The sequence below is a fragment of the Erpetoichthys calabaricus genome, chromosome 11, assembly GCF_900747795.2.
Source record: "Erpetoichthys calabaricus chromosome 11, fErpCal1.3, whole genome shotgun sequence".
In the NCBI taxonomy this organism is placed as follows: Eukaryota; Metazoa; Chordata; class Cladistia; order Polypteriformes; family Polypteridae; genus Erpetoichthys; species Erpetoichthys calabaricus.
Genome location: NC_041404.2, coordinates 126093606 through 126119807, shown reverse-complemented (window position 1 = coordinate 126119807; position 26202 = coordinate 126093606). Strand labels below are relative to the sequence as shown.

At 35.0% G+C, this 26202-nt stretch overlaps 1 protein-coding gene across 2 annotated transcripts in view; it reads left to right on the top strand.

The window, feature by feature from the left end:
* Positions 1–26202, top strand: part of txndc11 (thioredoxin domain containing 11) — a 56856-nt gene that overhangs the window by 14556 nt on the left and 16098 nt on the right. Inside the window, exons 5-9 of one of the 2 annotated variants that reach the window (XM_028813863.2) lie at positions 3759–3852; positions 6968–7080; positions 7677–7877; positions 13604–14348; positions 20575–20720. In XM_028813863.2, the coding sequence (XP_028669696.2) occupies positions 3759–3852; positions 6968–7080; positions 7677–7877; positions 13604–14348; positions 20575–20720 (1299 nt within the window). The remainder of the gene's footprint in view (positions 1–3758; positions 3853–6967; positions 7081–7676; positions 7878–13603; positions 14349–20574; positions 20721–26202) is intronic. The other variant, XM_051933610.1, reaches the window with a different exon arrangement.

The following is a 26202-nucleotide window of genomic DNA, read 5'->3' as shown; positions in this document are numbered from 1 at the left end:
CTGAGCTTCATCTTCCTTGCTGAGTTCTTGAGATGTTCCTGCAGTATATCTACATAATTTTCCTTCCTCATGATGCCACCTATTTTGTGAAGTGTACCAGTCCCTTCCTGCAGCAAAGAACCCCCACAACATGATGCTCCCAATCCCATGCTTGATGTTTGGGATGGTGTTCTTTGGCTTGCAAGCCTAACCCTTGTTCTTGCAAACATATGGCCAAACAGCATATTACTGTTCATACAGAAGAACACTGAACTTTCAGGCATTTGGAAATTGTTCCCAAGGATGAACCACATTTGTGGAGGTGCACTTTTTTTCCAAGGTATTGGCTGATTTCTTTTGATTTTCCCATTATTTTAAGCAAAGAGGCATTGTGTTTTGCCTTTTTGGTGATTACAAGAGAGTATCTTTTATTTCTGGAAAATAATTTCCTTTTTACTTCAGTAGCCCCATTGCTTATTGCAGGTAATAAAAATAATTTCTATGAATTCACTCTTAATTAGTGATCCTTTATTCTTTTGAGTAAACATTCCTAGAATGCCTGCTGTAAACTGATTATTAATGTTTCTGAACTAGAAACTATTGTCTTTATTACTTATACCTTTAACAGATTTTTCCTTTAGATCAAATTACAGTTAGGGTGCAGTTATTGGTTGTTTAAAAATAGCTGGAGGTGGCCCTAAATCTCTTTTTTTGTAAAAGCTAAAAACTTGAAATCACTAATACCCAAAATGGCAATAGCAGTGCCAATGCTGAAAATAACGACTTAGACATGTGTTTTATGCTTAACTAGCAATAACCACCACACAGTGGTCACATCATATTTTAACTATTTGGTGGCTTTGTACAACTGTCTTTGTTATGTTAATGTACAGTTTGAAAAGAAGTCAATGATTACACTTACAAGGATATCTGAAACTCGTGATATGGAGTGCTAATAAAAATGCTAAGTACTCCAGCTAAATTCCAGATACATAATTTATCATGTCAATATAAACAAAGCTTACTTACACTCTTATTGCATTTATTGTAAATATAAGCCAACTTTTCCATTTTTTAGTAACAGGTTTGTAGATATGTGACAGATATTACAGCAATATCCCTTTCAGTAGTCTTTAGCCTTAATTTCATTGCTGAATTTGTGATTAACCATGTCTGTACGTTCCATAGTGCATTTTGGAGATACTCCTTCTATACAAGTTATGGTAGCTTTGAGACTTGATACACCTTTCAAGGTGTAATGCTCAAGAAATGCATAACATTTCATAATTGAGGACTGTTGTCACATCTTTATAACAAAACATAAACTTATGCTTTGTCATTGAAAACCTGTTTAACACTTTAAAAACAAAATTTGATGTTTCAATGCACTTATGTAAAACTTAAGATTAGTTCCTGTACAGTTGCTGACATTTTGTTAAGTTCTTTGCAAGTAAACCAAAAGCATATTAATTACTGGGGGCACCTCCATACTACAGTATGTTGGACAGCCTCCCATAGTCAATGGTAGATGATGCAGCTAACTGATCAGCAGCTTTGAAGCATTTCAATGTGCCCAGAACAAGGTATCAATCAAAATAATAACAAAATAAGTCCATGTTATACAGCATTCTTCACAGATGGATAATATGGAATGCTTCAAATAATTTTTGAAAAACTATAAAACAAAATTGTGATTTTCTACTTATTACAGTGACTCATGTTGACAAGTTTTCTAATGTTATTTTTTAATATTACATTTTAATATATTGACTTTATTGGAATTGATCTGCTGATTAGAACATTAGTACATTAGAACAATTTGGACAAAAAAGGTCATTCAATTCAGTAAACCTTATAAACTCTATTTAGTTAAATTACCCAAAACAACATCAAAACAAGTTTTGAAGGTCTCCTAAAGTCTTATTTACCAGAAACAGCTTGGATCCACTATGCTGATTCCCTTTGTAATTTTGAATGATTCAATCATGTCACCTCTTAATTTATGTTTTCTTAAACTGAAAAGTTTAATCTCCCATAGTCTTTTCTCATAACTCAAACTGTACCTCACAGTCCCAGAGTAAGCCTAGTCACTCTCCATTGGATTTTGTCTTGCATTCTTTTTGCAATAAGGTGATCAAAACTGCAGACTGTATTCAAAATGACGTCTCATCAGTGTGTTATATATAGTTAAATCAAAACCTGATCTCATAACTCATTTTATTACCTAACATTCTATTAACCTTCTCACTGGCTTCTGTGTGCTGTCTTAATGTAGAAATCGAAGAGTCCACACCTCCTAGGTCTTTCTTGTAAGATGCCTTTACAGGTTGCAGACCTCCCAAATGTGTGTTCAGATTAACCATATTTCCTTCCTATATGTAATACTTTGCACTTGCAGCCAAAAGGTAAAGTAGATGATATTTAAATAGAACAGTGTTATAAGCAATCAAGTGATTTTGGATCATAAACTCAGTTTTGATTACTTTTGTTTTTAAAGTGATTTATATGTTATCTGTAAATGTATTTCCACTATTGTCTGGTTAGAAGAGACACATGTATACAGTATGAATTAATGAAGATGTATTTAAGTGGATAAGTAATGATCAGAATTGTGTACTGACTGAAGAATAGGATTGAAATATATTCCTCTGATGAGAATAAATTTGATCAGAATACAATATAATTTTTTACTAACCTATAAACCCTCCTGGGTTATAGTCCATAGTTGTTAAACATTATAGAGGTATTCTTTATGGGTGACTTTAATATTCACGGATGTGGAAAAATACAGCTTTGGTGAATGATTTTATAACTATTTAACTTTGTAGACTGTCAAAATGTACAGTATTCTCGCTCCAATTATTTCTTGTGGTGTTCATGTTCAAAATCTAATTATCACTTTTTTAAAATTTCATACTTTAGTCTAATTTTATCAGTTTTTACCCTCTCCAGTACAGTTTAGAACCAGAACAGTACAACATCTAGAAAATCAAAATTAATCAACATTGTTTGAAACTGTAACTTTATACTTGAGGGGAAAAAACACACCAGCAAAATGTGTAATTTGTCATTAACGCAGGATTATAAAAATAGTGATTTTTCTCAAAAAGCAGTACAAGCACAAAGAAACTCATTGTGGTATTGTGATAGAATGTGCTCTTAAATTAGAATTCCAAACATTAAAGCATTAATGGAGAAGAGTGAAAGGGCTTTTAGATGCTTTTTATGAGATCATATCTGAATACTATTCTAAACAGATTACTGTTGTTCCTATTTTCATCTAGCTCAAAAGGAAATATAATTTAATATAGGGGGAAGGTAAAATTGTACCTAAGGTTGCGTTTTTTAATGCACAGGAATCTTTTTTTCATTTAGATGAGTTAAGAACATGTCTATTAATCATTACAAAATACAGTTCTGATAATATATAAAATTCACATTTTTGAATATAAATCATTTGATTATTTATAAACACAGCATGCACAATTAAGATATACTGTTAAAGTAACACAGTAGACACCATCTTTTTTTCAGATCTACAATATATTACAGATGGCAGACTAGTGGTATTCATTTATCTAGTTAGTCATTTATGAGGCTTTCAGAAATATAATGGAATATCTAAATTATCAGTGAGTAAAATCCCAGACTATTCTATGTTCCAAGTCGGCCAATCCTGAATGTTAATGTAAAAAGATTCTTTTTTACTAAATTTCATTGTGTATGCCTTGCATTTTTAAAATATTTCTGACACATGGTACATTTATTTTCTTTTTAAGCCTGGAGTTCTGGGTTATTTTGAATTCAATACATCACCTCAGCCACCTGGATACCTAACATTTCTTATGTCTGCTTTACAGGCACTTAAGAGAGGTAATTATTCTAATTTTTCAGCTATATAATGCTTTTAAATTTAATGCACATATCTTTCCTTGTTCATTGTTTCTCTGTGTTGGCAATATAAAATGATAGAATGAGGATTTATTCGCATTATAGCTGCATGTATTAGTTTTTGTCTTTATAAGTAATAATGCTGGTTAATAAATTTGCCATTTATTTGTCTTGTATTAATTTCTTAATTTTCCTTTAATGTGAAGAAATATTTGTATCACAAAGAAAAGAGAAGTATAATAACACACAACAATACATAAACTAAAAAAATGTCATTAAATAGCTTGTTTAAATTTAACAAGCTTTAGTTTTTTTAAACATTCGTGTATTTTAGTTGTTGCTCTAATATTTCTTTTTAGAGCAAGAATTAATTATTTGTTAAGGATTAGGTTATAGTCTAGCAAAGTTTATTTCCTGCCACTCAAACAAAAACCAAAAAAGTATTATTATTTCACAAAAGATATTGCTCTTGTTTATACAGTGTCCTTGTGCATGCGTGTGTTCTGGACAGAACCGAGCAAAAGTAATACATACTGTATACATACTGTATACATTTAATGCAGCAAGTGCACAGTTTAGGGTCACAGGGAGCCAGTGATTGTCGCAACAGAAGAAGGTATAAGCCAGGGTCTCCAACTCCAGTCCTGGGGCCTCCTGTATAAATGGTGCATATGCACAAAAATGTTGCGTATGCCTGTTTCCACGCTCAAATTGTAATTATTAAAACCTAAACTTGGTCGTAAAGCCACGCACATTTTCACGGTAGCTAAATGCTTGGCGTACGCAAGTTCTCTGCTCGGTTTTGCAAACTGGTGGCACCCAGTGTCAAAACAGTGCTACTGTTCCAGTGTGGTTTCCCTTTCTTTTTTAGATTCACATCCCTGATGCGGCTTTATTAATACACTGCAATTAACCGCATATTGTTTATTAGTTTAATGCATCTGATTGTAATTAACCTGTAACAGTATAATTGTCCATAGAATGGTCAAACTATTCTAAATACAATAGCTGCTTTAGCATTGTTACTCTTACTGTACATTCTTCTTCTTTCAGTTGCTCCCATAAGGGGTTGCCACAGCGGATCATTTTTTCCATTTTACTCTCACTGCACCACTCAGAATATTTATATCAATGTATCTGAGTGGGGAATCACAGCTCTACAGCAGCTGATTGGAAATAGATTATTGGTATACAGCATCAAGCACATGCTGCCTCAGCCATGCTGTCTATTGAACTGCTCTCATATGGCAAATGCTTCAGAGCCTTTCCTTCCGGTTCAGAAACAGTTTAATCCCAAGAACTATAAACGCACTCAATCAGTCCATCAAGTGCTCCTTGTAGAACGCTTTGTACTTACAAGTACAATTACCTCACTGTAAACTTGCGATACAGTTATCTGAGCCAATTTATAAAGCGCGTATTTACAGATGATGATGATATCATTTTAAGATGAAATGCCTCAAAATATGTTTATTATATTATACAGATAAAACTTAATTTAAATAATCTATATTGTTAATAATTAAACATGTGAGGACATGGTGCTGCAGCGCTAGTGAGGAGCTGGCGCTCCATTCATGGATTGTTCCTGCCTCGCGCTGTATTCTTGCTGGGGCGGGCGCAACACTGGAAGGATAGATGGATAGAATAATTAAACATGTACTACGAAGATATTTCAATGTTCCTTAAAAGTTTTGAAGAATCGGCGTTCTCAGCTTACAGATGGCTTAACGTCTTTTACAGAGCTTATTATTTGGCGATTGGGTATTTGGAGAAAGAAAAGTAAGGACAGGAATTGGGGGTTAGTCCGTTTGAAAGAGACAGTACTGCTGCAATAAATTATTTTATCAAAGGTCACGCACAGCAAGCATCTTGTGTGAGGCAGTAACAATCACTGCGCCACTGTGTTCCCATGTTTAAGAACACACTTTAACTCCTATCATCATGAAAATGATATCAAGTATACATCTCAGTATTTTAATTATTCAGAGAGCTGTAATATCATGAATGTAATGGATTCTGTGTCCTGTCGGAGGAAGAGAAAGTCCGTTTAAGAAGCACGTAATGATTCACACACACACAGCACATAGAAGATCAAATACAAAACAAAGCATTTAATGTGCTACTTTAGTTACGATGGGATTTGAGAAACTAGTAAATTAAAAAACGATTTTAAGATGAAGTTTATGAACTACTTTAAAGACAAAATAAACTATGTGATTAAAGTGGCAATTTCAAGATTAAAGTTAACATTTCATGCTTTTTTCCCCACTGTGTGCTTTTTTTTTTTTTTTCCTCTGTACCCTAATAAGCTTTCATATGAAACTCAGACGGTGGGCTATGACTTGCCTTTTCATGGCGACTTTGATATCTGACAAATTCTTTTTTTATTTCGGGCACTGTGCGACTTTGTGAACTTAAGCTTTCGAGTTTCTCCAACACTCTGTCACTCGATCAACTTCCTTTGTTGATTATATCACTGTTTAATTCAACAAATAGTAAGTTTTCCTTGCCTCCACTTGGTATTCGCTGAAATTCTTCCATTTTCCCCTGTGCTTTTGCCATTGTCTTTTCACAGAAGGATGAGCTTAAGGGCTATTTATTTTGATTTGCATATTCAAAGAGGCGTAATTCTGGGAGGAGTTGGGGCAGGACAGCAGGGGTGTGCACGTGCATTACTTTTCACGCTGACCAGAATTTAGGTAGCGGAAGAAAGTGGAAGTTTGCGTTCGCACAGATTTATGTATCTGGATCTTTTTGTGCATACAAACATTTCCACTTTTGTCAGTACGCCATGTTATAGTGTGAATTCTACACATGGTGTTATGCATGAGGCCCCTGGAGAGCTACTGTGGCTACAGGTTTTCATTCTAACCCTTTTCTTAATTAGTGACTAGATTTTGCTGCTAATTAACTCTTTGCCTTAATTTTAATTGATGCACAACTTAAGACTAAGGTTCTAAGCAAATTTTTCTTTTTAACTTGAACAATAGCAAGTACAATACATTTGTTTATAGATAGATCCATAAATTAAATAAACATAAAACATTTCTGTATTTTTCATTTAAATGAAAGTATGTTTGAATTATTGTTGCAGATTTCCAAGGTGTGTTGCGCTTTGGTGTGATAACAAGTAGGCAGCTGGCAAACCGTATTTCCTTGACTAGCCATGGGACAGTCTTCATGCACAGACATTTTAACACTTCTTTGGTAGGTAAAGCAAAAACCATACAAAATATATTATGATTGTGTTTTTTTTTTAGTTTTATTCTATTATGACAACTATGCAAAAATCAAAAATCATGATTATACCAGAAGAGAGATGATCAAGTGCCCAACCCAATTGCCACCAATTTGTTCTGCCTATACAAAGGGAAACTCAGTAGTAAAAATATATGTAATGAATTTACTACATCACAATTTTCTACTCCTGTCTTTGAGTAATACTGTATGCTAAATGTGAAAGTGAACCAGATAGGAACAGTCGAAAATGTAGAATACATATAATTACTTTTATAAATCAACTAATAATCTGTAAATATAATTAAAGATGGCATGCTTCTTCTGGAGACCAGTTTAATTCATATCAGGGAGGTTTCCAAATTAAGCATTTTACTTTTTTGTTATCTAGTAGCTTCCAGCCTGTTATACTGCTTAGGTTTATTTACTATATGAGTAAACATAGAAGCAGCTCCTTCACTGAGTATTCTTACGTAATTAAACTATATATATAATTTTTTTTTTATTTTATAGTCCTATACATAACTTGTTCTACTTTTGGCATGTATTTAATATTTATTTTGTAGATTTTCCCACGTGATGCACTAAACTTTACATCTGAGAATATTTGCAAATGGGCATATGAAAATCTGGAGTTGTTTTACCGATGGTTGAGACCACATGGTGGAAAGAGCCGTTTGATGGACAAGGAATTGAAAAAAGGGGCTGCTTTATTGGTATTCCTCCCATTTGACCCACTGGCTGAGAGCCAACCGCAAATTGATGAGGTTAGTACTTCTCTCATCTTTGAACAATGAAGACTGTCATAAAACACGTGGAAACCTTAGCTACTGTATATGTAGAACAGTTTACAGTTAAAATGTTACTGTTTTGTGTATATATAAAATTGCACTGTTTGTTATGGAATACGAAGTTTAAAACATTACATGTTAATTCGATCTATACATTTAATGTAAGATATGATTTAAAAAAAATATATTACAAAGTTCAGGAACAAGTGTTCTCTGTGCATGCCCTTGATGATTACACACACATTTCCTTGACATCTGCCACAGTGAAGGTATTTTAATGACTCACAGTGTATTGTCTAATATTCATTTGTATCCATACAAATGTTCCTGTAAAGCACATAGATCAGTGGAGCAGTGTGTCTGAGGCCCTCATTCTAACATAGTTCTCCCTCTAAAAAATGTAAGTATAGGTGTCAATCAGTTCTATGGTTGTTATTTATTTATTTCCCCCCAACACCCCCCCCCCCCCCCAATGATACCATTTTAAAACACTACTCTCCCTTTATTACAGATGCCCTGAACTATTTTTTAGGAAAATGTCCATGCTAATTGAATGTGAATGACAGCATCAAAATTTATGATGAGTCAGTGTGCAAGAGTGAGGTAATCAAATTGTTAAAGAAAGTTGCCTGCAACTCAATGTAAATCAAAAAGAAAACATGACGTTGTAATTTTTAAGCGATGCAATAGAACACTCTAACATGTATTGTATACGTCATAGGTTAGATTGTAGATGCAGTAAAGGAGTTCAAGTTCTGGAGAAGCACCATTTTAAATGTTTTAGGATGGCAATTAAGTACACCTGTTATGGCAGAGATCAGAAGATACTGTTTCTGAGATCATTAAAGAAGTTAGGAATATCAAAGAAAGTGGCAACCTTTTTGTCGTTCTCCTTCGATGTGTGGTTTGGCTATGTCTCTGCCAGGATATTGCCATAACTCTGGTTTCATAATATTCTGTAGCTACAAAATGTGACATGCATTAACTTAGCATGTTGATATTAGATATTAGAGTCTGTTGTACTAGTTTGATGGATATGTTTGTTTTGTTAAATTGGAAGATTGAATGCTGTTATTGATTAATTATTAATGTCTTACCCTTTGTTTTTTTTATTGTTCTTTATATGGGCTATACCAATTCTAATTCCATGCACCTAGTGTTGTGATTTCAGTACAGCAAAGTATACAGCCTATTAATTGTAAATGCATCTGTTATTGAGAGACTATAAAGCTATTGTAGTAAAAATGCTGGTACCTGCATCATCCAATTAATGTTTAGTTTATTTAGCCGTTTTCTTCTTGCCATAAAGTGTTACCATTTGTATAATATTTAGGTTTTTAAACAGGTAATTCTGTAATTGACTATTGGTAAACTCTACAGTATATAGTCGATATTAAGCACTTTTTGACATATTAAAAAGTCTATCGGAGGTCATTTATTGATGGCAACTTTCTTTGAAGTTGTGTATTTATAGCTTTCTATGATGCAATTTCAATTGAAATATAATATGAATTTCCAGCTGACATTTGAATATCAGTGAAACAGTAAATTTCCAAACTGGCAATAATAGATATAACATTTCATAAATTTTGTATGCCTAATTAATGACTTCTTAGGAGGTCTTCTGCAGGACATTCCTCCTGTCCTGAGACGAAGACTGGACTCCTTTGGTACTGTGTCTCTTCGGAGAATCCTTGGATACCACTGGTTTGTCTTTGTGTTGAACTTGTGCCTCATTAGGGACTTCATGAGCAACACATTACCTGCATTGTGAGAGAGCATCAGTTCTCGCACTATGGCCATGTGGCGTGATTCCCTGAGGGTGATCCAGCTCACAGGATCCTCATTGTTGAGGACCTGAGAGGCTGGACCAGGCCAAGGGGATGCACATGTAATTCCAGATATGGGAAGATTTCTGGAGGGTAGGAATTGACCGCATGTCTGCCTGGGGAGTTGCTAACCCGGATCCCGAGCTGTTTCGTCGTGTAGCGGGTGCGGCAATGCACTGTACCAGTGCATGCTCCCCAACCTGACCTGACTTCATAAATGCATGGAACTGAATAACATGTAGGAGAGACTCTTGAACTTTATACCAATATCACTGTCAGCAAGATGCCTTTAGGTGCATGATCATAAACTTTTCCCAGATCCACAAAGAACATGTACACTGGATTCCCCAACCTTGCTGAGAACAGCCTGGGTAATGTCCCTCCAGTATTTTCTGGGTCATCAACAACTTCTTTGAAGCTGTCCAAAAGTCATTTTCCATAGCCTCCCAAAACTCAACCAACGCAAGGGTCTACACTTTGCCCGCTGTCATGGCCTCCCCCTTTTTGGCCTGTCACTTCCAATTCATACCTTCAGGATGTTTAAGGTATTTAGCTAATTATTTAGCTTCTTGTTTCTGCACCATGGCATTCATTTGCCCACCGCTAATCTGTATTGGCTTACCACCACCAGATAGCAGTTTCTGTGTGTTAGATGCTGCTCTGCACTTTCATACTGGATTTCTAATGAGAAACTCATAATGGCCACATCATGTAAACACTTGGGTCTCTTCTATGTAGCAGACGTAATGGCCAAGTTGAGCAGTGAGCTGATATAGGAAAGCAATGATATTTAAGAAATAGAAGTCTTGCCATTGTTTCTTGTGTGCACATATGCCTATCCTTTTGGTTAACCATTGGTGCAAAGGTCTGTCCATCAATGTTATTCATCCTTGAGAATATGGTCCTTTGCTCAAACTTAGGTGTTCAATTTGTGCCTCTAAGAGATGTCCCTGCAATGTTACATGGTCTTGTATCAATCATCTTATCAGATAAACCGGTGAAATCTGCACCCCAGAGAGGGGCTCTGTCATGGAAAATTAGACTTTTTATCTGGAATTAAGAGTGTCAGGCCCTGGCTTTTAAGCCAGGACTTGTATCTAGCCATAGCAAAAATGGATAATGTCCGTCCGTTATACAGGCCCAACTGCATTATATGAATCACCCCGCCACCATGCCTGTGAACAACACTCTCAGGGCTGGCTGCAGGTGTGAGCCTCTTCTAGGAAAGGTACCTCTAAATTTAATTAGCATATTCTTCAGGGTTTCATTGTAGGTTGTTCTTTGACTAGCCACTTACTTTTCACTAATTTATTATCTCACCTATCAAAACCATATATGTACAGATAACGTGGCTCTAAGGATCACAGAAGCACACAAGCCTCCCCACTACAGCAAGGTTACAGTGCCAGGAAGTGTGGGATTAACCATCTTTAAACCCTTTTTAAAGTAGAAGCAGCATTAGTCTGTATACCTATCAAGAACCTTTTGGCTTTACAGTAGTTTATATCATCATCAGTGAAGAGTACAAAGTAGTTTGGTGAATTTATTGTCCAGAAATAAAAATGTATGTAGCTGATAAGTATCTTATTTTTTTTGTCAAATGTTGCTTACAAATATTTTTTGCAGGATTCTGTTTTTAACTTCAGGCCTGCAGAAAGGGATGAGGGCTTTTCAGTTTCATATTGAGATTTGAGAATAAAGAATGAAATGTTTTTTTTTCTCTCTCATAATCATGGTGTACTCATTTGTCATAGAAAAGAACATTGTTGAGTAAAGAGGTACCGTTATTAAAAACAAAAGCCTTTTCCCAGGTGACTCACAGTTAAAACAAGTTAGGTTTGTTCCAAAGATAAAAATAAAGTCTTTAAAATGTATTTTATAAGTTACAGGATTTCTGCTTCTGAGGCTCTGTATAGTCCCCCTTCCAACTTTTGTTTTCCATTAGCAGTAATGTTTCTCTACCTTTACTGAGAGCAAACAGGGTAATGTCCCAGCTTCTGTTTTTTCTTTAAGGCCACTCGTGAGTCACTCTACATCCTCACCAATCTTATTTTACTCCTAGACTTTGACCACTTCTATTTTCCCGATAATTTGGCACCCTTCTCAGATTTAGAAACCTTCTGGCTATTATTCATGGGATGATGACTCCTTTTAATTAAACATCTCATTCTAGGGTTATCCTCATGACAGGGTGCAACAATTGTTTAGCCTTCTCTTCTTCCGAGGTCTTGAATAACATCAATTAAAGTTCAGTGTCCCTGACCTTCAGTGACATGGGAGAAGGTTATTTGGAAGTTACAAATGATCTCCGCTGAAATTGAGGCATCCAATAGGTGTCTCTAGGAGACAATTGCTTACCTTTTGTTCTCTGGTCTGTTCAGCTGTTTCCTTGATCATCTGAACAAACTCACTACCAAGTAGTCCATTAACAGATCTGCATCTCTCTTTGGCCAGTTTTCTAGAGCATATAACTTAAAGTGAGATTGCACAACTACAAAGTTTATCATTGACCTTTTTCACATGAAACAAGGTACACATTAATGAGCAATGTTCTGTATGAATGTGGAGTTTGAATTAAAACTTTGGTATTTTGGAATTCAGTTATTTTTCCACCATCTTGATGTGCATTAATTTTCCTTGGGAACTGTGTTTTTAAAATAAAGCTATTTTTTTACATTAAAGAAATACAGTGTCTCTAATGCTGTTTAAAAGGTTGCACCTTGTCATGTCACTCTGTATAGCAGCTACAGTCTTATAAGTCTCACATAATTGTCGTCTTCTGCTAGCATAAAATAATCTGCTGATCTATTAATCAGCAAAGCCCCTTTTCTAGTAGATAAATGTGCTGCTTTTATGTATGATCTCTCTCTCTGCCTTGAGCACCACCCTTTCCTTCAGTGAGACTGGACAATATGGTACCAAGTCAAATTTATTTTTTTAGCTATTTTCCATGAAACAAAATTCTGCCTCTGTAAAGAAATATTTAACTATTTTTTCTTATTACTGCATCCTTTACAAAAGCATGAAAAAGAGGGGTAGGAAGGAGCATCAATAGTTGGTAGAGTTGTTATAAACAAAGTTGTTACCATTTGTATTGGATTCTTTTTTACTTATTGGGTGCTTATAAGTGTAAACCACTGTTACCAAATAGGAAGAGCAGCTTGTATGTCAGATGCAGGCCTGCATTTACAATGTGCATATCAAGAGGTGCCTAGTAACATATCTTCACAAGGTAACTCAACTTTTTATTTCTGTAAGGAGTTTTTCATAGTTGTAGGTTTGGGAGAAAAGTGATTTTCAGTTTTCACTTGTTCAGCGTAAATGAATATGTGATTCACACTACAGTCTTTGTGCCTTTTCCTTGACACTACTAATATTATATGTCCTAATAGTCATATTCCATTGTCAAGGGTGTATTCTGCCTAGATCTGTCCCAGTATGGGGTATGTCTGTCATCTGACTGATACATTTTCCCTTTGATTTATGCATGGTAAGTTCACACAGTGGCTTAACCTGGTTTCTTTGCATGGAGCTTGCCTGGATTACATGGGTCATGTGATGGCAACCATCATGATCAGGACTGGCTCAAGTTCCAAGGAATAAATGACATTAAATAAATTTATTTAAAATTGACTTTTCACCACAAAAAATGTTTATTTTTTTAATGATTTGTTGTTTTTTATTATACAATACATGTTGCTATCTTGCTCCAAAAAAAATAAAAAAAACGGGTATAGTATACAAATCTTAATCCCGGGAGAGTATATAGACTGGCAGGTGAAGCCCATCTGTTTTCTCTAGTTACAAGCTATCTCTGACAAGTGCCACATATTGCTTTTATATTTGATAACTGTTTTTTTGTCTCTCTTACAGGTAGCAGATGTTGCTCTACAATATCATAACTGTAATCGAATCCCAACTTTGAGTCTATCTCTGGAAGCAATGGGTATTATGACCTCACCAGAATACTCTGCCTTCCAGTCAAGCCGCTTTCTATGCTGTAACACGGTGGTTATTCCTCAGTGGCACTCTGTCTCCAGAAAGCACAATGTGTGTGAACTATGCATCAATCACTCTCTCAGCATCCAGCCAACCAAGCTTGAGGCAGGGCACTGCCAATTTCAGGAGATGGGGGCTGCTCTAGACTCATTCTACCTCAGAGAACACACTTTTACTCGCTTTATGTCACCAAATGTTGAATGTAGTAACATCCATGATTTACACAACCCTTTCCGTTACTACTCAGCATGTTGTAAAACTGTAAATACAAGCCTTGCAAACAATAAGGCATTTTTGCACCCATCTGCCATTTGGAGGCATGGCTATATACCATTTTCACAGGTCAAGGAAGCTCATAAGGATCCTCAAAATATTGTTCCTCACATTGAGGATGACATTTATTTGCCCTTTAGGACTACCAGTGTTACTGGGCTCAAATGTATAACAAATAAGACTCTTCATTTTTATCTGTTGGATTCTTATTTGCACTGGACGTTTGCAGTACGACTAGGTGCTTCAGAGAATGACACCATGAAGAAGTTTGTAACTATAGTGAATCTTCCTGAAGAGATTCACCATGTTTTGGATCAGAAAGAAGCAATTAAGAAAAATCCACTAGGTATGACTATATATTTTTATCGTAAATCGCTTGGTTTTTTTTATCATTTCTATTGGAGGAGGGGAGAATGCTTGCAATAATCAAATACTATTTGATTTATTTTACTATTTTAGGAAGTGCATAATTTATTTATTTTATTGATTTTATTCAAATCAAATAACATTCCATACAAATATGTTTTACAAAACTAGGTTTGAAACAAATCAACCCCCACACATGAGAAAGAGAGCTAGGCCAGCAGAGTAATAGATACATTAATAAATGAATAAAAATAGATAGAGTAAAACAAAAAGAGGGTAAAGAATCTGTTTGTTTCCACAATTAAAATGCTTATTTTAAAATGTAATTGATTAGATCCTGCCAGGTTTGGAAGTGCATAATTTAATAATGAGCCTTGGAGCATATTCACTTGAACATTGATTTTAATAAACTTGTTTGTGCACAGGCCTAATGTTAGATTGCAAATATAACATCTGTCTGTAATCCTCACAAAATTTGCAGTAATTAGATATGTAAAGTTCGTTTAAATGGGGCCTGCTGCGTGTATGTCTTTCATTACTATATACTCCCTAAAGTTAGTTTATTTGGTTTTCCCAGGATATGCTAAAATTATATTCCAGTCTTGTAGCTAAAAGTAAGGTGGAGATTAATAGAACATTTTTATCCTTAATGTTTCTGTCTGAGATAATTGCCTAAATGCAAAGGAAAAAATAACAAAACTGTATTAGTAACAAAGGTTTTATTCATTCCCATTCCCCCAGTAAAAATGCAGAGAAGCAGTTCAGATTGATTAATTTTTGTATATCGGACTTCCATTTATAAGCACTGAGTGCTGCATATACTGTATTTATAAATATAGTTTGTTAAGACAGGACATACAGTATGATTACTCTTCATTCATTCTGTGTAACAAAGGGTGTGTGTGTGTGTGGTGGTGGTGGGGGGGGGGGGGGGTGATGCTACTTAGTTAATTCAGGTTTTTTTTTATAAAATAGACAAAAAAGAGCAAAAAAAAAAAAAGTGAGAAAGACTAAGTATGGCATTTTATCTCATCAAAGTTAAGTTAGCATTTTGTTTATATACACTCTAATAAGCATTAACACTAAAAGAAAAAAGCTGTAAAATGTGGAATTTTGGGCAATAGAATAATCTTCAAAAGTTAGTTCAAAATGCAAAATATGCATTTTGTTAATACATTGCTATATTTTAGACATGCAGACACAGATACAAAAAAAAAAAATCTAAAAGCAAAAAAGAAAATAATAATAATAATTTTGATTTTATTATCATTCCATACAAATAGATCAATTTTTACAAAAAATAGGATTGAAAACAAATCAACCCCCACCCCTGAGACAGAGAGCATGGCCAACAGAGTAAAACTTAAAGCTAGTAAAAATAAGTAAATTGATGAGTTTAATAGGCAGATAAAGATAAATGGAGAAGAAAAAAAATGGGAAGAGAATCTGCTTCCTTTGTGCTTTAAGAGCTTATTCTAAAATATTATTGATTAGATCCTGCCAGGTTTTGAAAAAGTTCTGCGCAGGTCCTCTAAGTGAGAATTAGATTTTTTCCAATTTCAAATAATATATAGCATCAGTTACCCACTGACTTAAAAGAGGTGAGATAGGATTCTTCCAGTGTAGTTAACAAAATAAGTCTGCATGCCAATAGTGTAGTGAAGGCAATCACAGTTTGTTTGTCCTTCTCCACTTTAAACCCATCTGGAAGAACACCAAACACAGCTGTTAGTGGGTTAGGATGGATTGTGACTCCAAGGCTGTCTGAAAGGCACTTAAAAATTTTTGTCCAGAATGATGTTAATTTGGCACAGGCCCAAAACATGTGACCCAGTGAAGCTGGAACTTGATTGCAGCGTTCGCAGGTTGGATCTTGCCCTGGAAACATTTTGGACAGTTTTAAGCGAGACAGATGTGCTCGATATATAATTTTGAGTTGAATAATTGTATGCTATGTGCATATGGAGCTCGTGTGAATTCTCTGCATTGCTACCTTTCACTCCTTTTCTGATATGTTGAGTGAGAGATCCTTTTCCCATTGTCCTCTTGGATCTTTGAAAGGAAGGGACTGTAAAATAACGTTATATATAGTATTGCAGAAATGCTGTCTGAGTCCTCAAAACTGAGCAATATTTTTTCCAGCATAGAGGAAGGTGGGAGATGAGGAAAATCGGGCAGGTTCTGTTTAACAAAGTTTCTAATTTGAAGATAGTGAAAGAAATGTGTTGCTGGAAAGTTAAATTTGGAATGTAATTGTTCATAGGATGCAAAGATGTTGTCTATATAAAGATCTCTAAGTAATTTAATCCCAAATGTTTTCCAGATATTAAAAACTGCATATGTTTGTGAGAGTTGAAAAAGGTGGTTCTCGTGCAGAAGTGCCACAGATAAAAGATTCTCGATCTTAAAATGCTTTCAACATTGGTTTTTATATTCTGAGTTAGTGAAGCACAATTGGGTTATTAGTATATCGGCGATAACTTGCATTAATAGGGGCACAAAGCAGGGAATATAAAGAAGTGCTGCAGGATTTAATTTCTATTGCGCACCAAGCCTGTGTATGTTCATCTATTTGTGTCCAGGTTTTTACAGCTTATATGTTTGCTGCCCAGTAATAAAACTGAAAGTTGGGTAGAGCCATGCCCCCTTCTGCCTTGGGTCTTTGTAGGGTCGCTCTTTGAATACATGGATGTTTTAAGTTCCAAATAAATGAGGTTATGGTTGAATCTAATTGCTTCAAGAATGATTTGTTGATGTATATTGGAATGTTTTGAAATAAAAAGAGAAGCTTAGGAAGGATATTCATCTTGACAACATTAATTCTTCTACCTAGAGTGAGATGAAGGGTTGACCATCTATGCAAGTCTTGCTTCATTTTTTCCATACAGACAGCAAAATTTTGTTGATAAAGAGCTTTATGTTTACTTACGATGTTTACCCCTAAGTATTTAAACTGATCTGAGTGATTTTTATAGAGGTTTGAAAAGGAGGAATCAAAATAAAAGGAAAAACAAAAAGTTGTCAAAAACCTTTAAACAGCAGGGAGATACTTAAGCTTTGCATTTTAAACTGTGTCGAACAGTACAGAAATTTTCAAGCATCCATTATATTCAATTTCTTAAAAAAATAAAAGGCAGGACATTAGATATTGATAAGTTAAGTAAATAAATGGCCTTATTGTATTAGAAGCAACAAATGTAAAAATATGAAAAGAATATTCCAAGTGATTAGTATACAGAAAGCAAACTAAAGAAAAGACAGTATTCACTCAGGGAAGCTTGTAATCAGTCTGTTTTAGAAGTTTGAGATATACAAATCATGCAGACCCAAGTATTGTCAGTAAACTTGTGAGGTTGTGCAGATTTCATAAAAATGCACTGATGAAAGAGCAAAAATATATAAACGAGTTGGTTAGTGTTAAAAACTTGGCAAGTTCTCTAAAAATTCAGTTTGATGTCAAGTTCAAAATTTTAAACAGAAGGATTCAAATATTCTGTAATACAGTGCCTTGCAAATATATGCAATTTCAGCATTCCTTAGATTTCAAAAGACATACTGTATATACATATTCCTCCAATAAGATTTTTTTACTAACAACCAACTTGTTATAAAAATTAATACATTTAAAAAAAAAAAGTTCTAAAAATTAATAAGTTTTTTAAAGTATTTGTCTAAGAAAGTATTCAGTCCCCACACGTCAGTATTTAGTAGGGCCTCCTTAAGCCCTTTGGTTTTGTACACTACTCAGGAGTGATTCTGTTCCATTCTCCCTGGGAAATTTTATGCAAATAATTTAGATTAGCTGGTTCTAAGAGTCCCACAGATTCTGAATAGGACTTTGACTAGATAGATAGATAGATAGATAGATACTAGGCCATTTTGGGACACTAATTTTTTTTATTTTTGAGCCACCCTGATGTTTCCTTGTCTTTTTGCTTGGGACTGTTATTTTACTGGAAGGTGAACCTTCTCCCAAGCCTCAGTTTCTTACCTGATGGGAACAGAATCTTATCCAGTATGTCCCTCTATTTTGTTCAATCCATTCTTTCATTAACACTAACAAGATTCCCAGTCCCAGCAGATGAAAAACATTCTCACAGTATCATTCTGCCACCACACTTTGCTGTAGGGATGGAATTTTTAAGGCATATTCAGTGTTGGTCCTGCACCATACATAGTGCTTTTTGAATTTTGAACAAAAAGCTTTATTTAGTTATTTTAGTTTCATCTGATTATAAAATATTTTTTTCAAATCCTAACTGAGTCAATCTAATGTATTGTGTATTGTTCTGAGTAAGGCTTCTTTCTTTCCACACTCCGAAATAGACTACTGCTATGGAGGGCTCATGCCCATGTACCCCAATTTCAGCAACAGACGTCTGTAGTTCCATTGAAGTGAGGACTACCTTCTTTTTTGCTTCCCTTACCAGTCAATGTCTTGCTTTGGTGCTAAGGTTTGATAGACGGCTTTCTTTACACAGCGACTAAGTGGTGTGATACACCTACTACTTCCTGATGATGGATTCACTATCCAAGCACTTTGATATTTTTTGTAGCCTTTTGTATCACTTTATGTATTACTTCTTCTATGGTATGCTCTTTAGTGTTCATTTTAGCAGTGGATTTACAGTCTCGCTAATTATCCCTACACAGGGTGAATTGTTTGCAGAAAATGTGACCTTTACTCTGATTGTTCATTGGTGGAAAATAATTAAGTCCAAATGAAAGGAAATTGTGTCTTGTTTTGGAATACTTTGCTGCTTTTAAGACTTTGGAGCTTGAAGGGTTTAAATACTTACACAAACAGTGTTTTTTCAGTTTTTAGAAGTACATCTTTGACAAATTATTTACTTTGCTTGTCAATAAAAATACTTACTGGAGGAATAAATGTATCGGTGCTTGAAGTGGAACCAACTTACTGGTGGTGCTGTGTTTAGTTTGTGTCTTGCCTTTTGCTATTTATTTATTAGTTTGTTTGTATTTTCACAATATTTTAGTCAAGCAGGGGTAGGGCTCCACTTTGGAAGTCAGACAGTGATTTGATAGAAGATAAAAGTGAGGTGTGTGCCTCCCTTACACTTCGACGACTGCAGTAAAATAATCAAAGAGCTTTAACCCCTTGAAACTTTGAGTGCCACTGGTACTGCATGCTGGTACTCACTCATGCTAACAAACATAGAAAGAGGTGCTGGTACTGGTGAGATCCAGCCCACATTAAGCAATGATGTGTATGAAAGTTTTGAAATTCAGAGAATGGTGATTACTTTCAATGGGATTTAATATTTGCAAGGCCTTGAAAATACAGCAAGAAAGATACATTTTTTTCGTTGTCTTCAGAATTAAATTTGTGTTTTTGTTGCGTGTTGGGTTGTGTTTTAATTTAAGTATACTACACTGTTGCTTGCAGTCATAAATAATGCACTGGGCTTTTAAGTGGAAGTGTGACTTGTAAGAATGAGTGAACTGAATCAAACATTCTTTTCCAGTTTGAAATCTGCAGAATCAGTTTAAAAACAAATTAACTGTCAATTTATATTCTGTAATTACTGAGATACAGCCTAATCTATATTTGATAAAACTCTGGTGAAAGGTCACTGTGCAGGTCTAACATAAGATATGTTGATGAATTATAAGTGAAAAATATACATCAAAAATGATATTTTTGGGCTTCATACGTAAGGTATATCCAATATGAAAACCTGAAAATAGCAATGAGGAAAAGGGGACTTGCAGCTAATAACTTTTTTTGTAGTTTAAAGCAAAATATTAAAGTGCAATATAGCAGCTTGTTATCTAGCCTTTCATCCTTTTTCTAAATGGCTTTTCCAGTCCAGGCTATACCTGTATGGTGTGCCAGTTCATTGTAGAGCATATGCTAACTCACTCATACTGACCCAATTGAGAGTCACTGATTAAACTAACATGCATGTTTTGGGATGTAGAAAGAAAACCGTCCCAAACACAGGGACAGCACACAGACCCACATAAAACGAGCAGTATACAGTAGTAGACACTAAACATTCCATGTTTTTATACAGAATACAGATTTTCATTATTGTTGCAGTGAGATTTTATCTTTTTTATGACAGTGTTTACTTTTAGAAAACAATATAAACCCATGATGGAAAAAGAGAATAAAAAAAGTTTTAAGTAACTATGAAAGTTTTCAATAAGGTGGATTAACTAAAAACTCTGATTCTCAACAGAAGCATTTATTCATAACTACAGCGTTCCATACAGTCCCCTGAAGAGACATCTTGTTGGAGACACTAACTCCGAAACTTTGAGAGATACCTTAATTAAAGAAGTAACAACAAAAACATTTAATGATACAGTGATGGATCCTGAAAAGGTAAATGAAACATTTCTGTTGGCAAACTAAAACCTCCTGTCTTCATCCTACATCGTAACAAATTTCGGCAGGATGTTGTTAACAAATAGCATTTTGCCTCTTGCCTCATTTTCATGTACAAAGATTATTTTATGCAGGGTCTTTGAGTCAATCCTTTTTGTTACCAGTGGAAGTTCATCTTTGTCTCTGGGCTCATTGTAACATTCACTAGGGTCAGTGGCTATTTTTACATTTGTTGCTTGAAAATTGATTTACATCAGTAAACTTATGCAATTATTTCTCCCCAGAGAAAGCTGTTAAAGTCAAACCCCAGCTTATAATATATATACCCAAACATTACTTTTTCTGGGACTGTAACAGTCCTTAATTGAGTGTCACCAAGATTTTTTTTCTCCCCAAGTACTTCAAAATTTTATATATTTTTTCACATTTCGAAAGGCACGAATTAGTGATTTATCAATGTATCATTTCCATTGTGACTATTATTATGTAGAAATGGCTGATACGTATGTCAGATTGCATTTTAGCAATAGTGTTTTGTGTAGTACATAGTAAAAGATCTTGCTTTATTGAGCCTCTTGTGAATAAAAGCAAAACTGTAAGAAGAGGTGATAGACTTGTGCAAAGAAGTAGGCAGTTGTTGTATTGAAAAGTTTTGATATTCAGCCATCCATCCATTTTCCAACCCGCTGAATCCGAACACAGGGTCACGGGGGTCTGCTGGAGCCAATCCCAGCCAACACAGGGCACAAGGCAGGAACCAATCCTGGGCAGGGTGCCAACCCACTGCAGGACACACACAAACACACTCACACACCAAGCACACACTAGGGCCAATTTAGAATCGCCAATCCACCTAACCAGCATGTCTTTGGACTGTGGGAGGAAACTGGAGCGCCCGGAGGAACCCCACGCAGACACGGGGAGAACATGAAAACTCCACGCAGGGAGGACCCGGGAAGCGAACCCAGGTCCCTAGGTCTCCCAACTGCGAGGCAGCAGCGCTACCCACTGCGCCACCATGCCGCCCGGTTTTGATATTAAAACACTATAAATTATAATGGTAAATAGATTAGTTGAAATCTAATCTGTGTAATTTAAAATGAGCAGTTTGTAAGAAAATTGCAAATTACCAAAAGTCTTTGCAATATATTTAAACCCTTTTTGGCTATTGTCACATGTTCTTTTAAAAATCAGAATGAGTACATGAATTAAAAATAGTGAACTTCCCCTTTAAACATTTTTAAATTGTTTCTTTTTTTAACATATAAAGTAACAAATTCGGGCGACCTTGGATAGATTTCCAAATGAATTATAATAATAACCATGACTTAGTTGAGGTATGACAGAGTTCATTATCCAAGAGTGTCACATTTCAAACATGCATATAATTTAAGGATATATTCATTGTTCAAGTCATTGGAGTACAATTCAGTGTTAAGACTTGTATGAGCACCAGGTTGAATTCAGAATAAACAGTCCTTTAATATCTCTTGCATCCCATTTATGGTTAAAGATGTATGCTTAGATCAAGTCTTTTCTGCCAGTGAGATGCGGCAAGAAAGTGACAAGTCCAAGGTGATACTTCATCAGGAGGTCGAAATCAACTTTGAAAAAGTTGTTTAAAGCATGTTTACTCTTAAATGTGTTGCGTCCTCTGTGGACATACAGTACATAGAAACAAGCTTCTTTAAAATATTGCCTGTTTTCTGTATAATATATATATATGTGTGTATATACATTACATATCCATTTCTTTATTCAAAATAATAAATGAGAGGTGATGCACTTCAATTATTTTTTGAACACTATCATGGCCTGTAACACTCATCCTGTTCATCTGTTTTCAGAATCTGCCCAGTTCATTGAAAGTTGCAGGGAGCCAGAGAGAGTTCTGGTTATATTGTGATTAATTCAACTTCAGTGAATTGGTTCATCAACATGTTGTGTAGTGGTCAGTGTTTTTGTCTCCAAGCTCCTTAGACCTGGATTTGTAGACTGGCACACTTGTTATTATTTTGTGCATGTTAGTTAAATTGGCTTTAATTGAATGAGTGTGGGTACAGTATGTGTTTGTTTGTGTGTCTGAGAAAGTTGAATGATAAGCTAGCATCCCATGGTATGTTTTTCCTGTTGATTATCTTTTGTTGTATGTGAAACAGCAAAAAAGTATGTGTATACAAAATTGCCACTGGTAATGAATATTTGTTATTGCTGTGTCATATGTTCACTGAACATGGTTGAAATTGCATCCAACTTCTCACTCCTTTCTCCCCCCCCCCGTTGCCTATAAAGAGTGTGAATGACAAAACCCATTATATGGTTCATTTCTTTCAATCATTCCGTCATGCATCTTGGAAATCAGCTTGCGGAAGTTGGCATTGAATATTATATGTTAGCTAGGATAGCTAACATAAGGGTATTAGAAGAACTGTGATTGCAGCCTTTACCATTACTAACCAAAAATGAATTAATATGTACGTGAGGGGAAAAACTATGCATCTGTGGCATTTCTCATGTTACATTAAGTAATTTTAGCATATTTTTTTATCTGTACTTAATGCATTTTAAGTTTAAAAATGCACAAAAATCTAATATACAGTATACAAGTCCAGAATAGCAAGCAGATTAGCTGTGTGATTTTTAGGCGAAATTGGGTCTGGAGTATTTTAGTCAGTGTGTTAACTTTGAGAGTTTAAGGTTAGTGCTGCTCTCATACTGGTGTGTAGGAGTGAACTGCTTCTTCTTACATACTGGCCCTCACTACCATGGGACGTACATATTTTTATGTAATTAGCCAAATTTTTTATAATGCAGTTTTTTAATATCATTTACTTACTCCCACAGTTCATCAGTGGTAAGTAATAAAATAAACATGCAGTGTCTCTCACATTTTTTCAAATCCTAATTTATTTCTGTATCCTAACTTATTATCTCAACCTTGCTTCAGCCTTTACTGTTTATTTCACAAAGCACTTTACAAAGATTGATGCACTGGGACTGAATATCAGCTTCAGAACATTTCAGCATTAGTTTTATACTGAATAAGTAGGCAGAATGTTTTATTGCTGACATTAGTAGCTATAATGTCATGATTCAGAATCCCATAAAAACAGCATTGGGGAAAACAAGATAAAAAAAATGCACGCACCTGCAAGTACATGTTATGGAAATATGTTATAATAACATAAGCCCTTTTTAATTGAAGTAGATTTGGAATATGGAAAAGTGATAAGGAGCACGAAAAGGCTAACCTTAACTGAAGTTTTTTTTCAAGCTCTAAACTAGAGGTAGCCAACACGGTACCCACGGGCACTTGGTCACCTGCAGGGACCACGTGAGTTGCCCACAGGGCATGTTTTAAAAATAGAACTAGACACTATGGAGCTCTGTCTAAAAATTGTATTTAATTGTGTTGCTGTTCTTTTTGAATCAATGACACTTGCATTGATGTAGATTGGGGGGTAGTCTGTGTTCAAAGTTCAATATTGTGCGTAAGACAAACCTCCATACCCCCTAAAAATAAAGAAAAACATGGCAGAAAAGCTAAGGAAAATTTTCAATATATTATCATTAAAGCTGAACCGTGCAACTTTGTTATTCAGGATGTTTGTATCAAACAAGTAGCCCTTCATATTACTCGGTACCCTTGAAGTAGCTCTCAGTTTCAAAAAGGTTGGTGACCCCTGCTCTAAACAAACACCCCCTTTTTCAGAGGTTGCTTATATACCACACCAAGTATCATACTAGCTATTAATAAATGTTTGTATGATGCTGTTTTATTCATTCATTTTTATATTGATTCTTGTTTCTCTATAATTGTTAAGGATTTCTCAATGAAAGTTGTTATACAGTACATATACTGTACTGTGAAGATATAACAAACAGATTGATGTACTGATTTAATGACTAATGAAAATGACTAAACTCCATCAAGAGTAATTTCCTGCACGCTGAGGTTCATATGATTCTCCAGCAATAGGTTCATGACTTCTTGCTAAACTTGAAAGAAAAACAAGTTTTGAAATGGATAGACAGAATGAATGATTTTGTAGGACAAAATTTCAGCTTTTAGCACTACATGGATGCTCCTAAAATAATTTTTGATTGAGTCAAAATACCTGAAAGCTCAGTGTATCCTGGTCTTACACTGTTTAGTTAATAAGATGCAGTAATGTATGTGTGGTTTACAGGATTCCTACACAGAGCAGTAGGCTGCGGCCAAAGTGATAGCTTATTTTAGAGGGTCTGAGTAATGGTCAGGAAGTCAGTTCTGTGACTGTGAGAATATTAATCATTTTACCCTAATGGCAAAGTATGGTTAAAAGTATGTATGCTTGTTTAAACACTATCAAAAATATTTAGTATATGGTTATAACAAGCTTTAAAGGCTCTTGGTGATCCCTCTTGAACCTGAAGAGCATGTAAGATGACGGTAACAGGTCACTGAATTGTGCTTAGTGCTGGTGGCCATCAGATGGTTGACCACTGGTGTTTCATAGCTTATTTTATTATTATTTGTAGCTTATTTTCACTTTACTACATTCTTCAAACAATATTTTATTTGCCCTTATTCTAACTAATGAACAAACACCTTTTTGAGCCAATTATTTGTAGCAGTTAATAATAATGTTAGCTTTTCTTGTTCTGCAGGAGGCTACTATAATTGTGTCTGTGTTAGCAGTATATGATCAAATCATTTAATTGCTTGGGCATATTTCCAGTCTCTTGAAAACACAATTAATGATAATGCACAATATATCTCAATATTTGAAAAAGTTATATCTTTAATTGGAGATTTTGCATATTGCATCACAGTATCATTTATCCACATATAAATTCCATAATACACAACAGTCAACCCTTTTTCTTCATACTTAAATCTGCCTATTTTCTTGTATGGAGTCCAATAAGCTGCAATGATCATAAAGGCATGTTTTTTTTTTTTTTCTGCAGCATTTATAGACTTGCTTGTACTGTATACTTACTAAAGTACAGATACATAGAAAATCTAAGTATACTTTTTTCCTTTTTTTTGATTCCATAAAATGGAGAATGTGTCCTGCGGTGGCTTGGCTTACTGCCTTGCTCCCTGAGTTGGCTGGGATTGGCTCCAGCAGACCCCTGTGACCCTATAGTTAGGATTCAGCGGGTTGGAAAATGGATAGATAGATAGATACTTTATTAATCCCAAGGGGAAATTCACATACTCCAGCAGCAGCATACTGATACAAAAAACAATATTAAATTAAAGAGTAATAAAAATGCAGGTAAAAACGGACAATAACTTTGAATAATCCAGGATGGATGGATGTACATTATTTAATCATTATATAGGCAACTATACATTGTGTCAAAATGTTTCACCATTTCTTGTGTCATCACTCTTTTTATATCTGAGAAGTTTATTTATTCAGACACTTGACAGTAGTTAATAGAATGACTTCTATACTGTACATGCTTCTATATAGTGATATTTTGA